The 18063-nt window shown below is 39.2% G+C and overlaps 1 protein-coding gene across 2 annotated transcripts in view; it reads right to left on the reverse strand.

The window, feature by feature from the left end:
• Positions 1-16340, reverse strand: part of LOC123754279 (uncharacterized) — a 35261-nt gene extending 18921 nt beyond the window's left edge. Inside the window, exons 1-3 of one of the 2 annotated variants that reach the window (XM_045736521.2) lie at positions 15758-16340; positions 7931-8431; positions 1546-4355 (exon numbers count right to left, since the gene is read on the reverse strand). In XM_045736521.2, coding sequence (XP_045592477.2) covers positions 1546-4355; positions 7931-8431; positions 15758-15983 — 3537 coding nt within the window. In that variant the 5' untranslated portion in view covers positions 15984-16340. The remainder of the gene's footprint in view (positions 1-1545; positions 4356-7930; positions 8432-15757) is intronic. The other variant, XM_045736523.2, reaches the window with a different exon arrangement.
• Positions 16341-18063: the final 1723 nt, after the last annotated feature.

Below are 18063 nucleotides of genomic sequence, written 5' to 3' on the forward strand. Positions count from 1 at the left end.
GAACTCTTGTTGGTGTATGAAAGATAGTGAGAGGGGGGGTAGGTGGCGAAGTGGTGTTAGTGTTTGGAAGGGTAGTTCCCACCCATTATAACATCAGACAGTGGCAACATCTCTGGGGTACTCTCTCTCTCTCTCTGTTTTGTAGGCCTTTGTAGGCCTAGGCCAGGACCAAAGTAGGCCAGGACTTTGACCTGGTTGTGGCCCACTGGTTGTTTGTCTCGCTATGAAACCTGTCCAGAAACTTATTTTTGCCTACATCTTAGCAATTGTCTAGAATGAGACATGATAAAGCTGGCTCGCTACAGCTTTAACTGGGTTAGTTTTTCTAGCAAAATTTTTGCAGTTTTTCCCATACTGCACACATTTTCCTAGCCAGATCAACCACGCACATACTGTCTTTAGGTTTTCTTAGGTTAAACTTTACCACCGACTTTCTTGGGACTCATGGTGTAATATATATATATAACAACTTTTATGTTGAACAAAAACCACAAAAACTATTACATTTTTCAGAGAATTCAAGCACAGTTGAGATGATCACTAGGCAGGACACAAGGGTAAATTGATTTTACCGACTCGGGCAAGTATGAACGAGCGTCGTACACCAGGGCATATTTTCCGACAATATTGTCGACGTACAGAAAAATTTGTACTCTGGGACTATCATACACTGAAGCTCCGCTGTATATATACAGTATATAGCAGATTCCAATAAAATTACCAAATCTGTCTACCAGGTTGCCTCTCCAAAAATCTATAGTCTGTCAGGTTTATTAACCAATATTTAGCAACTTTTTTTTTTGTTTTATCTTTGGTTATTTTTGCCTTTTTACAGTAAATATTAAAAATAATGCTTTTATATTTTATATATACTATACAGTATACTATAACTATGACATACTGTCACTGTATCTTGCTGCCTTGGATACCAATATCCTGCTACAAAAAGTCAAAACAAATTTAAAAAAATGTTCAGCATGTTAATTACTTGTATGAATACAAAAATTTAACTTGCCACTTTGTATCAAAATATGCAGAATTATTTATTAACCATAAAGCAACTACAAATTAGAAACATACGTATTTATAAAGCCACAAATTTTAATTATAACATTCACATCACCAACTAATGCCTGATTTACTTAGGAAAGGGAAGAGTTAATCAATTCTTGAGCTAACCCATAAGGCACGAGACATCTAAAAATGGAATAAAATTTACTTTATCCAAACAAAATTTAAGGCCCAGCTGATACAAATGAAGTTGAAGCAAATAAGCTGGTATTAGATAAGGTGTTCAAAAAATATGCATAATATAAGGAACTATTGCATTATGCATGTACATTAGGTAGCAAGGAACATCCCAGACAATATTAGCTCCCAAGAATATTGAACCCAATATTGAATTTTTCCAGTGTATGCCACTTGGCCACCTGTACAGTATAGCATACAAGTATTCTCATGTTTGTTTCTCTGAAATTTGTGCAGGTATATGATAATGTGCCGACTTATATTTATATATGCATGACCATAATACAACAAACTTACATTAGGTGTCGAGTCTTTGGGGACTATTTTGGTTCTCGGTGAGCTATTCCCGGAGGGTCTTGGATTCTCTGGTATACTTCTACCTTCACCAGTTCTAGCATTGCGTATACTTTTCAAAAAGAGATCAATGCTCGAGCTAATCGCACCACTATGGGAGACTTCAGGAACATTTTCTTTCCTACTGGTTTGTTTCCCAATCCGACCTTCTTCAGTTTCATCTTCTGAATCGGAGTTCAAGTTGATAATAACTGGCTTGACTAGAGGAAACTTGAACTTAGGACCCTCAGCATGGGCAGAAAAATCTTGAGGTACAACATAATCATACTGGCTACTTTTGGGGTCTAAACCAAAGCCACCAATATCTGAAAGCCCTGGTCGTGAATCAGTTCTAAACGTGTGTGTTGGACTACCCTCCTTAATCCTGGATTGTTTGTGCATACTTTTTAAAAATGCCGCTTGACCGACACGTATTCTGGCAATTGGAGAAGACTCTGATGATGAAGGATAACTGTGAGCAGGAGAGAGCTCGCCTGTTTCTCGGCACCCATAAGAAAATTTTTGATCAGAGTTCTTTTGGCGACACAAGTACTTGCCAGTTTTAACAGACGCTGACAATTTGTGCACCGGTTTTGGAGTTTCTGCTTTTTGCTGCTTTTTCTTTGACAAATCAATCAGAAGTTTAGCACGCAACACATCTTCATCTTCCTCTTCTGGTAAAGGTTCGGCATTTTGCATAGGATCTATATTCACAGTCACTTGTTCTAAATGTCTAACAATTGTTGAAGCTGAACCCTGCTTCTTTTTTGTTTGGATTGATCTTTTTTTCTGACGCTCTCTCTTCCGCCTTCTTGCTTCACTCTTCTTACTAATCATGATACCTCGATTTGGGCTAATCTGTGACTTCAATACAAGTTGATTTGCAGTGCACATCTGACTTGAATATTTACCAACATCTTTTATTAAAGGAACTTCAATCAAATTCCTTTGGCCATTATCATTACTTGTATGCTTAGGTTGTGAGGTCTGTTGTTTTATCATTACTTTCATAAAAGCCTGGTATTGCTCTGCAGGTAAATCCTTCAAGTTCTTTTGAGAGTCTGCAACATGTTTTTCTTCAAGATTCTCCACTTTGCTAACATTAGATCCATCACTATCTTGGGACATTGATGCCTTGCTAGAAACTACATCCTTATTTGTTAAATTTACTGCATGATCCTCATTGTGAGAACAATTCCACTGTGGACTGTCTGACTGCTGTCCTTCCCAGTCAGGTTTGTTCAATTCTTGCGTATCATAGTGGCTGTACTGTGTGTTCGAGTCGCATTGTGATTGCATACTTTGGAGATACATATTTTGATCATAACACCAGTTGTCAATGTTGCTAAGATCATTGGCTGGTTGGTCTGGTGGTGGTGGTGGCGGCATCATGTATGCCCATTCCACTGGTATCTGGAAATTACTATTTTGCTGTGGTCCTTCTGGCCCACTTGAAGTGGAGGATTGCTCATTTAATAAGCTTGAACGCTCATTTGAAATATCCATTAGAGATGGTGTGTCCAAAGATTCTTTAATAACGAGAGGAATGTCATCGCCAATCTCCTGAAGGACATCATCTTCAAGTGTGTTCTCTTCATCTTCTGGAGAACTGTCACAAATATCCATATCAACTGGATCCTGATTACAGTCTGAAAGCTCTTTAGCATCTCTAATCAATTCGTCTTCAACGTTATTAACTTGCTGACTACTAGTTGCAGGTGAACCCATATAACTTTTATGAGTGTTGATAGAATCAATTACAATTTCACACCCTATATTGTCTGGTGTTGCAGGTGATTGTGTGGAACACTCACTAATTCCATCTAACATAGCCTCAATGTCTCGCATAATACTACTTTCTCCACCACCTTGAATATTTTTTTCAACACTTGAATTTTCCAAAACATTCCCTTGTTCTGGAAAGGACTTATCACACCTTTGTTCAGAAATGCTCTCTAAGTTACTATTAACCATAAATTTGTCCCTACTCTGTTGAAACAAATTAGGGACAAACTGCAGCTGGTCAAGATCAACTTGAATTATGTTCTTTGTCTCCTCATTGCTCTCAGATGGTATTTTTGAGATCAAAGATCCACAGGCCAGGTCTTGCCCTTCTTTATGGACATCACTGAGGACCCTAAGGGAGGACTGAAGGGCAATCAGTCTCAGCTGTAACTCATCTTCATCTTCTTGATCCAGTGTATAGCACTCTGGTGTAAGGTCCTTAATTGCCTCTCCCACTGGTAAAATATTTTTTATCACCGATTTACTAACACTACCCTCCTCATCTGCCAAGGTGTTAGATTCTCCAGCTTCCACACGCACTTTAAGTTTGCCTTTCATCGTTTTCTTCAACAACATTTCTCCTAGACTCCCTGGGGGAGGCTGTTTTTGCCCCTTCAACAGTACAATGTCTTGCATTTTCTCTTTCGACAGTTGGTCAGATTTATTCCCATCACTGATCTTGCTACTTTTGACCGTGTTTGCTTTACAGTTTTTAATCTGAGATTGTTTTTGAGCATAAGATGATATACTGCCTTTGCCGAGGTTCTTTGAAGGCTTATGGCAATTGCGTAATAGTGTAGATTTCCTATAAATAAACTTCTGGGCAGGAGATTTTGGTAACATATGTTTACTTGATTTTTTAAAAGTAGGTTTATGAACAGGTGGTTGCTTGATAGAGGTGCTCTGTGATGGAGGTTTAGCAGGACCATATGGCAGTGGCGATCTGGGACGAACTCGACTGACTGAGCTTGAGCCTTGGTTCTCCTTCCCTGAAAGAATTGGCATTCTTAAGACAAATAAGCTTGGATGATCATAATTGTAATGATTGATGTCCAATAACACCACCTAGCATGCAAAACAAATTAATAATTGTAATCCTGTGAAAGAAAGAGAGAAAGAAAGAGAAAAAGAGAAAGAGAAGGAAAGAGAAAGAAAGGAAAAGAAAAAGAGAGAGGCTTCACTACACCAGAGGTTCCAGCATCCTAAACTAGGCCTGTGCCAGGGTGGTCGGGGACAATGAATATCTGATGAACCACCACCCTCCTCTCTACCATCTAATGCTCAAAGAGACTTTGGTGAGTGAACATATAAGCTGGAACACAATATATGTCAACCTTACAAGTTCACTCACCAGTCTCCGAGTATAAGATGGTAGAGAGAAGGGGGGGGGGGGATATGGCTGACATTCATAGTCCCCCACTGCCCTGGGACAAGCCTCACTCTCTGCTCTGCTTCAAGCTCCGTCTCAACGTCTACGACACTGCTGTATCCAAGACTAAATAAATATGAAAATCCACTAAATACTGTGTATCTAATCTACTCAACAAGTAACAATCGTACGTTACATTAGTAACGTACTAATGTAACGTACGATTATGTTACATTGTTGAGTAGATTAGATACACAGTATTTAGTGGATTTTCATATTTATTTAGTAGTGTTGGATACAGCAGTGTTGTAGACGTTGAGATGGAGCTTGGAGCAGAGCAGAGCAGAGCAGAGCAGAGCAAGGCTGGAGTCGCGGAGCTCTGTGTGGGTGTGTGTTGTAGCTGGATGCGGTCCTAGTCTGCCGTCTGTTCTGTGTAGAAGCTGTAGTGTCTGGGGTCGATTAGAACTGCATACGCCGAGTGCTACATTTTTGACCGGAAATTGTATTCCTGAGCTTACTGGGCTCAGAAATAGCCTATAGTGTAGTGAAGTCAGTCAGTCTGTCTCTCTCTCTCTAATGTACAATTCCTCAGGTATTAAAGGGGGAACCTGGAGGTAAACTCCACCTACCAGGAGACAGTCTCTGGCTATCTTCCTACCACACCTAGACAGCGGCTTGTTTGATGGATAGAACACAGCCACCCGTCTGTAATTATTAGCTTAGCAGAGCGAGGTCATCTGATGAGACCAGACCTTTGCAACCTGTGACAACACACAAAAGGCGTGCCTTTGGAAATGCTAAGGGCAGACAGCCTGGCACTGCCAATATCCTCTGAACTGACTCGTTTTATGGTGAAATAATAAATACAGTATCACCATTTATGGTGTTACCTGCTTGATGGGGTTCTGAGAGTTGTTCTACTCCAAGCCCGGCCATTACAATATAAGATTGCCTAATCTCATTATCTAATAATTGCAGTTCATAATTTTTTGGGGGGAAGGAGGGCTTATTGCTGAAGTTAGGCTAGGCAGCCACAAAGGTTTAACATTAGCAAGATGACAAGGGGGTAATATGTTAAAAAGCTAGTTTCACAAGTTTTATTAACTCATTTCTTGATGAGCTTTGGGTATGGAAAAGCCAGTCGAGGTCCTTGAAATCTAAAACTGCCAATACCTGTTTTCAGGCAGCGTGTATTGAAACTTAACACTTTCACGATCAATGCGTTCTGAAAAAAACTTACCGTATGTGCTTTCGGCGTTTCGCGCGCCTACACGGTAAGACCGAAAAAGTGTACTCTTTTGACTGTCCTGACAATAATTGAAGGCGCACGTATTTAAATTTGGTATCACTGTGTTCGCAATAAAATTGTCTATAAGAACATACCTATAAAATGCCGCCAAAGCATAAGGACTATCAACACCAAATAAAAAACTATTCAGATCACTAGCCGAGAGCGCCAAACAGCAACAAAATGTTTCCACTCTCTTAATGGTTGCGAAGCCTACAGTTGTCCTACATCGCTAATTGTGATATCATTGGAATCGCAATAAAATTCTCTACACGGACATATGCATATAAATATAGATTCAATGTCGTAGCCCACCCAAAACAGTGTGGGAAGTGGCCGAAGTGTTACCCGCGGCGGCATATCGGCGAAACTCGCTTTGAAAAGTGTATATTCAATTCACTGTCCTGACATTATTTTTCGATGTATGTATTTCATTTTTATTCCAATGTGTTCGCAATAGAATGTTCTATAAGAACATAAGTATTAAAGGTCACATAAGGATGCGTTCGACCGGCAACATATATATAAACTACGTCGATTATACTCTTCGTGTCAATAATACAATTGTTTTACCACGATGATTCACTGCCACACCGTTTTCTTTAATAAGCTGTTCGGCTATTAGAAAAAACGTAAATTTCATGGCAAACATTTGTAAACTATTCCCAAGTTGATCGGATAATAAATGGAATTTATACAAATATTTTTTCGCCGGACTACACGCATAGTCTGTTATGCGGAAACGTAAGAAAATTTGGTGACGACCCACGAAATCATCAAATGCGGGAAAGTGTTAACTCTGCATGCTGCAAAAGTCAAGCCCGAGGTCAGAATGGCCTTAAAAATTTACAATCCAATTATCCAAACAAATCACTGACTTTTTAAACTGCAATAGTGTACTGTACAGATATTTCCATGTTACACAATGAAAAGTACAACTTGATACAGTACTGTATATGGTTCTCTTAATTTCTTGATCCTGCAATGCATTTGCAAACTTCTTTTCTAATGAAATGTCAATGTATTTTCCAGCATTTTGAAATTCGTCTTGTGCGAGCATATAGGTAGCGTTTTTGCAATTGAATTTGGTAATTAAATATGGTATGGTACCTTATTTACCACTGGGGATGCATTCCTGTAAATTATGGTGGTTAGCTGAATCTTATGTGAAGCATATTACTCAGGATGGTGCATGCCTAACACTTACCTAGACCACATTATTAAAGCTTCACTGGATTACTGAAACAATACACATGACCATGATTTTGTAGATATAAAAACTACTCTGGCTATCTAACATACACACCAGGGTGGGGGAGGACAGACAAGGGAGAAAGGGGATAGGGAAGAAAGGACAGGAGAAGAGGGGGGAACAGGCAGACTTGGGGAGGGGGATAAGGGACAGCACACATACAGGAAGGAAAGGAACAGAAGCATGTGTTGTGGATTAGTCAGAAGTTCATGTGGAGTGAGGGATGGGGGAGGAAAGGGTGTATGTTAAGTGTACAAGACTGAGTGGTATCCAATTGTATGGTCAACTAGACAACAAAAAGAGGGGCTTGGATACACTTCCTCAAGATTGCCAAGTTTATCTCAGCAAGTGTGCATAACAAGTTATGTACAGGTGTGATAAGCTGTCTGGTTTTGCCTAGTCCCAAACTTTCACTAGTCAGCCAGATCATCCACGAGCCTGTCAACCAGCTAGCAATGATTGTCCCCCCCCCACTGATTATCGCAATTTGACAATGATTGATGACATTAAACAAGACAAGTCATTTTTTAAGTTTTATGAAGCCAATATTCAGTTTTCTATCAATTTTAGGTGGTAGACCAATAGCAAAATATATAGTGAAAAGTAAGAATTTAGAAAATTATTGCAAACTCTTGTATTCCTCTAAATAACTAACCTCTGCCCCTCTGAGGCTTCAGAGAGCTTTCATCATCACTGCAGGAAGATATTTCGCTAACACGAGGACTACTAGGGCTCCTATGCCTGCGTGCCTGGTCATAGTCAGCCTTTTTCTTGGGCACCTGTGGGTCTCCAGGAGCATCCTTCTCAAATTCAGTCTTCTCTCTGCCTTTCTTGCTAGCTTGTAGCTTCCTTTTATTCTTTTTCCTTACACTTAGATCAGCGCCCTCAAGTTGTGCACTTGGCCGTCTTCGGCCCATGGCACCATCCTTCTGGTGCTTGCCAATTTCCTTGTCCTTTTCTCGCCATTTGCTCGAATCATCTCTTGACCACCGTCTAACTCCCTTGGCAACTCTAGGATAGCTACTCGTTTCTCCCCCACTATTTGCTCTTTTCTTAGGACTTGTGAAGATAGCAGTACGACCATAGTCATCATAGATAATGACCTCAGAAGTTACAGATGAGATTTTCTTTGATTTTCTCCTCTCCTGGGTGAAATCTAGAGAAAAAGTAAACATTAAATGCACTTTATAGGGTTCTTTTATGTACACAATATCCAACAACTGCTGACACACTAATCCTCAAAGCGTAATCATGTGTTAATCTAACTAAATTGATCATCATGACAATTTACATTTGAGTCAATGTTTGAACACCTATGTTGCCCACATGGTTCTTAAAAACTGAATAGCCTCTCCTAGTTATGGGAAGTCATAGCTTACCTAATTTCCCACTTTCATATGACAGTGCCTGTCTAACCAACAGACCTTCTGGGCACAAGATTTTGATATTAATTTTACATGTGTGTGCATGTGTATGTATACAGTGAGAGTGTGTGTACTCACCTATTTGTGCTTGCAGGATCGAGCATTGACTCTTGGATTCCGCCTTTCCAACCATCAGTTGTTTACAGCAATGACTCCTGTCCCATTTCCCTACCATACCTAATTTTAAAAGTATAAAGAGAGTTTGCTTCCACAACCTGTTCCCCAATTGCATTCCATTTTTCCACTACTCTCACACTAAAAGAAAACTTCCTAACATCTCTGACTCATCTGGATTTCCAGTTTCCACCCATGTCCCCTCGTTCTGTTTTTATTACGTGTGAACATTTCATCTATTTCCACTTTGTCAATTCCCCCGAGTATTTTATATGTCCCTATCATATCTCCTCTCTCCCTTCTTTAGTGTTGTAAGGTTCAGAGACATTTGGTTAAATCTATGTATGTGGCTTATAACAAGGTGTTTTCACTAGAAATTTATGAAAACCAACTTTGCCTAAAACTAAATATTTGAACAAAATGCATTTGAAAAAATGTGAATATTCGACATACTGTATCTGACTATTATTACATAAGAGTGAAATCACTATACATAAATAATAATTATGGGCTGGAGAATTGGGCAGTATCATACCCAGTAATATTTATTTAATTAAAATATTAAGTGAGAATTTTTTGTTTATTTTATTTTTAGTCAAGAGTTTTCCTACAATGAAAAATAAAAGTTGAGGGGAATCTTCTTTACCATCTTAATGCATGGGCACAATTGGCAGTTAGTTGTGCCCAGATGCCCAGTGCTGCTATATTGTTAAGGAGATCTCTTGGCAGAGTGGATAATTACATCTTGTTGGAAAGGCCCATGATTCAAATTCCTTTTCATATTACATTAAATTTGAGTATCGCTATCAGATGGTAATTCTGCACTTTAGTGTATGCCCAGGGTCCATCATCTGGGTAGGGGGCCCCAGGGCATTGGCCTACAATGCTGTTAAGATGGCTCTGGGTAGCTTACACAAATTTCAACAACCAAACTCAGTAACGTTATAATTAAATTCTACGTTTCATTTTGTAAAATGTTCAAATTTTTAACTCGCATGCAAATAAGTTATTTTTCTGAACATTTTTATGAATTGTACATACAGTAGTAGTAAACCAGGACTGAGAGAATACCATGGGGGGAAGGGAATGATTGTACCCTGTTTACTGCTGTTAAGGAAGCATGCACATTATTCTAAAAGACCACCATTGTTACATTGCAATATGATTTGGATGCAGGCGATGAGTCACAATAACGTGGCTGAAGTATGTTGACCAGACCACACACTAGAAGGTGAAGGGACGACGACGTTTCGGTCCGTTCTGGACCATTCTCAAGTCGACAATCAACTTGAGAATGGTCCAGGACGGACCAAAACGTCATCGTCCCTTCACCTAGTGTGTGGTCTGGTCAACATGATTTGGATGGATTCACAGTGAATGGGGGCTCATGAATTCAGGCAGAGATTTAGCAATGGACCAGAGTATGCCATTCAGTTCAGAAATCCTGAAATATAATCCCTAACAATTGCAAATAAAATATTACATATATTAAAAGAATAAAGATCTTTAAAATTATCATGTTATTTTAATTTGGCACTGGCTACTTATAACTTTCAGATGTACCCTGTTCTCATTAGAATTGTGTGGCTTTTGAGCTTGAACTCTGGGTTTGGGTTTCCTGCCTTCTCCCCCCCCCCCCCACCCCCTCCATGGGCGAGCACATTCAATTTTGTTCCTTTATTAACCCCATCAAGAGTAGGATTGGTCTAACCACTTGTCGGCAATATGCACAATTTGCCCTCAACATGTGGTTAGCATTTAGTAATTATATTTACTCTTGACTGGTTTGTATACCAGTGATAATATTGTTTTAATTATATATATTATTATATGTAATGGAAGTTACCAAAACATTACAAAATTCTATACACTAATTGTATAACTGCTTACTGTAAGGCAAGTTATTGTGTAATTACCCAAGTGTAGTTACAGGATGAGAGCTACGCTCGTGGTGTCCCGTCTTCCCGCACTCGTCATGTAACGCTTTGAAATTACTGACGGTTTTGGCCTTCACCACCACCTCACCTAACTTGTTCCAACTGTCTACCACTCTGTTTGCAAAAGTGAATTTTCTTACATTTCTTCAACAGCTTTGTTTAGTTAGTTTAAATCTATAACTTTTTTGATCTTGAAGTTCCAGGTCTCAGGAATTCTTCCATATCAATTTTATTGAATCCCATTACTATTTTGTATGTAGTGATCATATCACCTCTTTTAGTTTTGAAATATTTAATGCCTTTAACCTCTCCTCGTAGCTCTTGTCCTTCAGTTCTGGGACCCATTTAGTTGCATGTCTTTGCACTTAACCAGTTTGTTTAGGTTCTTCTTAAGATATGGGCACCATACAACCATTGCACATACCAGCTCTGGTCTAAAAAGTCATAAACAATTTCTTTAGCATTTTGCCATCCATGTATTTAAAAGCAGTTCTGAAGTTAAAAAGTGTAACAGGCTCCTCACATGAAGTTCTTTATGTGATCCTCAGGTAATACTTTTCTATCTAGCACCATCGATCTAGAACTTACATCTTTATCAGAATTCTTTAACCACTGCACTGCGCAAAGCGCCTTTAGGCGCTCAGAGAGTTGTGCTCTTTGTTTTTTAATTTGGCTATATTTTAATGTTTTTTAATGTTTTCATTACTATTTGTGTTTTGAAATGGAAATAGTTGACTTTGGAAACATTTTGACATTAAATTTACCTGAACATTTGTAAAAATAACGAAAATATGTCCTTGACAATTGCACCAAGACGTTTTTGCCGAAAATAGGTGAGCAGTGCAAGGGTTAAAGATTTCTCACATAATTTATAGGTTTTGAAATTGAACCAAGTTTATTGAGGTAAAATACACACAAAGGGATGAGGTAGATCAAGCTATTCTCACCCCGTTGTAGGTAGTGTGGGGTCTATGTTTTTCTATTCCACATTCTATACCATGGAATTTATTCACATTAAATTCCATTTGCCAAGTGGTTTTCCAAACACTTATTTTGTCCAGGCCTTCTTGAAGGGCTTGACAATCATCTAAGTTTCTTATCTTCCTTATTATCTTATCATCAGCAAACATGTTGAACAAACATCAGCAAACTGAACTGCAGCAAAAAGTGGGTTGCAACAAACTTCTTTGAAAATAGTTTTACACGCAATGTGTACATCTTACATTGAAAACCAAAAACAGTCCAGTCCTGCACTCACAGGTTTTTGTCAATTATGTGTACATAAATAAAGTTATTTAACACGAACCCATCCAAGTCCGCATTAATATTGCTTTGATCCCGCTTGCCAATCAAGCTTCCATCTATAGCTCTCAAAAGTGTCCCGGTTGTACAGTAGAGTTCATTCGACTCAAATTCTTCTAATTCTGTTTGAATTCCGAAAATTCCAGGTTTGAATTCTGAGAATTCCAGGTTTTATTCCGGGCAGGACAGAAATGGTTAGGGGCATTTCTTATTCCCTAAGGGCCCTGTCCACCAAGCAATAATAGGTACCCAGGAGTTAGATTGTGGGGGTTGCATCCTACGGAGGGTCAGTAATTCGACCCTGAGGGGATCTCGATATAAGCCTAACATGTACTGTATGTATAAACTGGCTGCCTGTCCCCGACAACGAATTATTAATTATTATTATCAAAATCAGATAGGAATTGTTCATACAGTGAGTCCTTGCCCAAATTAATTCTTGGATGATGTGAACAGTGTTTGGTTCAAGATAAAATTAGACATTCCTTCAAGAAGTGCCATACCAACCAAACTAAAGTAGATAAGCAGGTCTGCAGGCCACTCCAAGTAACGGCCCGTTGGACAAGTTATTACACGAAGCATAGCCCCAAGCCAGGCTTGGGGAACAGAACTTTAGGAACCCACTTCAGGTATGATCCAGGTTAAGTGGAATCACAGGGTAATGTCACATGAAGATTCAAAAACTATTATTGTCTGGGTTCTATATGTATGATGCAAATAAGGATTAAATAGTTCTATATGGATGTAATGTAGAATACATTCACCCATGAAAAAACTCCTGTGGTTACGTCTAATAGATGAATGCTGTTATCGTCACACCACGATTTAAACTCTTGTCTGGGTTTTTACGTGTATGATTCAAACATGGATATAACAGACCTGCAGGTGCAACTAAAGGAAAACAAGTGATAAACAATCAGTGAAACATCCGAGGATAACACAGGAAGTGTCCGCAAAGTCGAGCACCTGGTTTTTTTTTATTATATTTTCTACCACAGACATGGCCTCACGTTTATGATGCTAATTAGTATACAGCACTGTATATACATTTTATTCTGTCCTCAATGGACAAGGTTAGAGATCTGTTAAACATATAGTTTAGTGATTTATTGAACTATCAAGCACAGGTGATTGTAATGCTTTGACAGGTGCCAAACACTGCCACTGTGCACCCTTCCAGAGTACCTCCACTCAGTGAAATAATAAATATTCACTTATTAGCCTGTTTTTTCTTAAATTTTGCATACAAATTAGTAAGTCTATACTATAAAGTTTCTTTATTTTTATTTATGACTTATTTATGACAATTTCCCCATAGCCGCTGTCCAAATGTTAAAACTACATATGCTAAGCATTAATATTTTTAATTGCTCATGGTACTGTACTACTGTATTACCAACTATTATATTTATCAAGTCAAATAGTGAAACAAAATGTATAAAATGGAAGAAATGTGTGATTTCACCTGAATCTGTCAGAAAAATCAGTGAGAAATTAGTATTGTGTACAAGCTGCTCTAATACTCCTAATGTTGGAAACAGGAAGCCTAGTACAGTACAGTACAGGTGTTGATCAAGGTCCTCCTAGGCCAGCTACCGACCTTCCTCAGGATACAACCCACAACAGTTGTTTAACTCTGTTGTACCCATTTTACTGCTAGATGAACAGAGGCATCAAGTGAAAGGAAATATGCCTAGTCATTCATGCACTGCTCAAGGATTAAACCCAGGTTCCTCGGTTGAGAGCTGAGGACGTACAGAATCTTCATTTCATGCAACAAATACAGGGATGTATAAATGCACTAGGTACAATAGCCCGGGGCAGGGAACAAGCTAATACACAGCCTATCATGTGTTGGGTCAAGTTACATGAAAGTATGCATACAGTCACATGATACATATTGTTGTAATCCACAAGTTAGGAGTGAATATTAGCTAGTGAGTCAAGCACAACTCTTAACAAATGATGGGCAAAAGTACATGTTAAATATTCAGACTGGTCACACGCATCAAGGTCAAAGGGATTAAGACAGCCGTTGCCCACCCAAATGACTATCAGCCAAGAGGACAAAGGGTGACCTAGTTTTCGAGAACAAGGAGATTTACAGTTAATTGGATTATACCCTCCTTGGGATGCAGGTTGTAAGGTTTGAAGCTATGACCGGCTGGAGAAGTCTTGTGGTAGCAGCGGACCTAACGAGTTCTCCTTATCTCCGCCCGTGGCAACAATGAAGTGAAACTGACCAAATGTGATCTTGGTGATCAAGTCGAGTCTGCAGTACATGAGTATTGTATGGAAGACTAACCGGGTGTGGAGAGTTGTAGTGATGATTCGGTATTAGGGACTTAGGCAGAGGTCAAAAGTTCAGGTGGTGACCAGGAAGGTAATGTGGGTTTATTTATATGAGAAACTGATTTAACCAGAGAAAGTTGGTTAAGGTGTTAATTATTATCAGAATTATTATCAGAGTATATTTATGTAATTAAATTGGAAAAATCTGACTGCCTTTTAATCACCTTCCATATGTTCTTTCATCAAGTTCCTGTATTAACGTAGTAATATGCCTCAAGGGTTCTGGTGAAGAGAATTACGGGGTGGAAGTAACTTCCTGAGGCAAGGGAGTTATAGTGGTGTAATCTTTGTGTTCGGAATGAACCCGGGTTCAGCGATCACAAGTGTTACTGAAACACGTTTTGTACTTGTCCATGTACAGTGTGTCCCAGAATTACCTATATTTCTATGAAATTGGATTTTTTTTTTTTAAACTCATTGACATTCATCATTTAATGTGTTAAAATGAAAAAATTTCTGAATTATTTCAATCTCTTCAGAAACGTAACCCTAGTAATGAATATATAAGCTTGCACCTTTGTGGCGACATACTGTATAATATGACTGCGGGATAATGAAGTCGGAGAGACTCGCGGGGAAATTTTACAGAATTGGTCCTACAGATAAAGTGATTCATTAACTTGTAAACAAATTTAAAAGAAACAGATCCTTATATGACGACATGGGAAGAGGATGCCCAAGGACAGAGCACGGCGGTACCGAAGGAATACAACAACTGTTTGAGCACGAACCAACAACATCGGTTAGGGAAGCCAGTCTAGGACACGTGTGTGACATTGATAAAAAAAACAATACATCCAGGTATTGCATGCTGTAAATGAAGACCATTATCCAAACTAAGCAGGAACGTGTACATAATTTGTAGATCACATAAATAATGAAGGTTTATTTGCAGTGTACAACTCCTCACATAATTTTTTTTTTTTTTTTTTTTTTTGTAACAAAGTTAGACATGAAATATGCAGAGAAACAGAGCACATGTTGAAAGTTCTCAATCAAGATTTTATTACACATTTTTTTGTATCATGATAAAAACACGAAATTATGTAGTTTTGAAGAGATTCGTTGGATTTCGTAGACAAACAGCTAATTCTGGCCCACCCTATATAACTGCCAAATTCCAGTACGATACATGAACATAATAGCCACACATTCAACCAAGGTACACTAACAACGGGTGTATATGTATGTATATATATATATATGTGGCCCAGTACATAGAGGTGAAGGCGCAGCAGAGACGCGTACTGTCCTTGAACAAGTGAAGGATATATAACAAGAGGTCACCAAGCCACCACCACCACCCCCGGGGTTAGCTCATGCCCACACAAGTGTGTTAGCCCGCCTCCTCACCTGGCGGGTAGGAGAAGTGTTGAGGGTAGTTGTGAGAGTGGTGAGGAGCGGGAGAGTGAGGAGAGAAGGAGGAGGAGGAGCAGCAACTTGTCTCACCACCATCGTCACTACCTCCTTCGTCGTCGTCGTCTTCTTCACTTATCTCTCCTTCCTCGTGTTCGCTCTCCGCGGCAGCCGTCTCCTCGCTCTTGGGCAGCACCTCCAGCACCTGCACCTCGTTCTCCATGGCGTGACGGGCGGGTGGTGGACGAGGCAGGAGAGCTGGGTTAAGATAGGCAGCAGCAGGAGCAGCGTGTGGTGGTGGCGGCCATGATGCGTCTGGTGAGTGGTGACGGCGCACACCGACTGCGCACACTTCTACACATTTCTTTCACTCCCTCTCATATATCTTTAATAATTTTCTAACTAGCGTCAAAAATTATTATTGCTTAGCTAAACGAACTAGAGGGTTCAGTTCCTGAACCGATTATGTGCCTCTGTAATATCATTTCCACCACCCCCCACGGGATGGGTATGGGGTGCATAATAAAGAAAGAAATTGAATTCATATATATCTCCACACATTTGTACACTCTCGCTCCACACTATATTATTGGCTGGTCTATTACAACCTCTACTGTCTTTGTAAATTATAGTAATAATTTGCAGTTCAACTGTGATATAAATATTAGATAAGGTAGAAGATATTTTTCACAGGAAACGGGGGCTCGCTAATATACTTTACTTAAATATGTATTATACTTCATTCCCTTCCGGAGACTATTCTTTAATCGTAAGTTGGATATTATTGAGCCATAATAAACATACATGTTGGAAACTTAATAAACATAAAGTGATAAACATAACATCATCGTCCATGAATTCCACATCCGCTCGAGGAATTCCCATTACAAAGTTATATTTCTTTGTTCTGATTTACTCAACAAAGACATAATAAACCACATATATATACATGGTTTAGGTTTCATAAAATATATTAATTCTTATAGCACTAATAATACATTATGATGAGTTGTATATTTATCTGCTCGCTGGCATAAAGGGGGTGAGTGTACGCACTTAACGTTATCAAAGACAGGAAGCCCAAGGACAGGAAGTCTTACTGAGCTAGGCTAGGGGACCTCAGTAAGACGGTTGCCTTCATGACATGTATTAATTTTATTTATTTATTCGAGAGTTCTTACATTCTTGTTCAGCCACTAACGCGCATAACGTTTCGGGCAAGTCTTTAATCCTAATTTTCACACACAAATAAACTCATTTCAATTTCACACACACATCCCCAGGAAGCAGCCCATAGCAGCTGTCTAATTCCCAGGTACCTATTTACTGAGAGGTGGACAGGAGCATCAGGGTAAAACAAACTCTACCCATTTGTTTCCGCCTTCCGCCGGGATCGAACCCGGATCCTTAGGACTATGAACCCCGAGTGCTGTTCATTTAGCCGTCAGGCCCCCGATCTAAATCTCAATACAGAATACTATTCTTGTCAATCCTGATCTGAAACTCTTCCTTGACAGATGTAACAAAACCAGTAATCACCACACCAGAAATAAATATATCTGATATCCCCAGAGTCAAACTAAATCTGTATAAACAGATTTAAATCTCTATGCAGATAAAGAGACCTTTGATTTAAGATACTTGCCAGATTCCTTCTTTTCTGAAAATACACTTGTGGTAGGGGATTTTAATGCCAGACATCCAGCTTTAGGATCAAGGGGTAAAGCAAATAGAAATGGTTGCAGATGGTACCAGTTTTTGCAGAAACATGAAGATGTTCAACTGCTGGGCGAGCCTTCTCCTATACTCATCTGAGGGGAGGGAGATTAGATTATGCTTGTTTGATAAATGCTGAGGGCATAGAGAGGAATTGTCTTACTGTGGATAAAATGCTAAGTGATCATTTTGCATTACAAATACAGCTTAAACGAGATAAAAAGCATGCCTGCCTTCAGAGGAAAAGGTTAGAGTTTAATGAGGGAGAATTAAGGGATCTTGTTGGTCATATTAAGTCTTGGTATGATACTTATAAGCCAGTTTCGGCAGAAGCATTTTATGAAGATCTAATTAAGGAGGTAGATATATTTAATGCAACATTGAACAGGAAAACATCTAGCATAAAAAAGCATCCCCCCAGAAAAGAAAATTATACACATGACAAGATGCTTAAGGAGTGGATATTAACAATGAGGAGAGCTCACAGGGATTTGAATAGGAATGGTAGGGCTGAGGAAGAGAAGAATGCTTTACTGGCAGTTGCTAGGCTGTGTGGGGAGAAGAGAAAGAAAATTAGGAGCAAGTAT

This window comes from Procambarus clarkii, chromosome 18 (genome assembly GCF_040958095.1).
Source record: "Procambarus clarkii isolate CNS0578487 chromosome 18, FALCON_Pclarkii_2.0, whole genome shotgun sequence".
In the NCBI taxonomy this organism is placed as follows: Eukaryota; Metazoa; Arthropoda; class Malacostraca; order Decapoda; family Cambaridae; genus Procambarus; species Procambarus clarkii.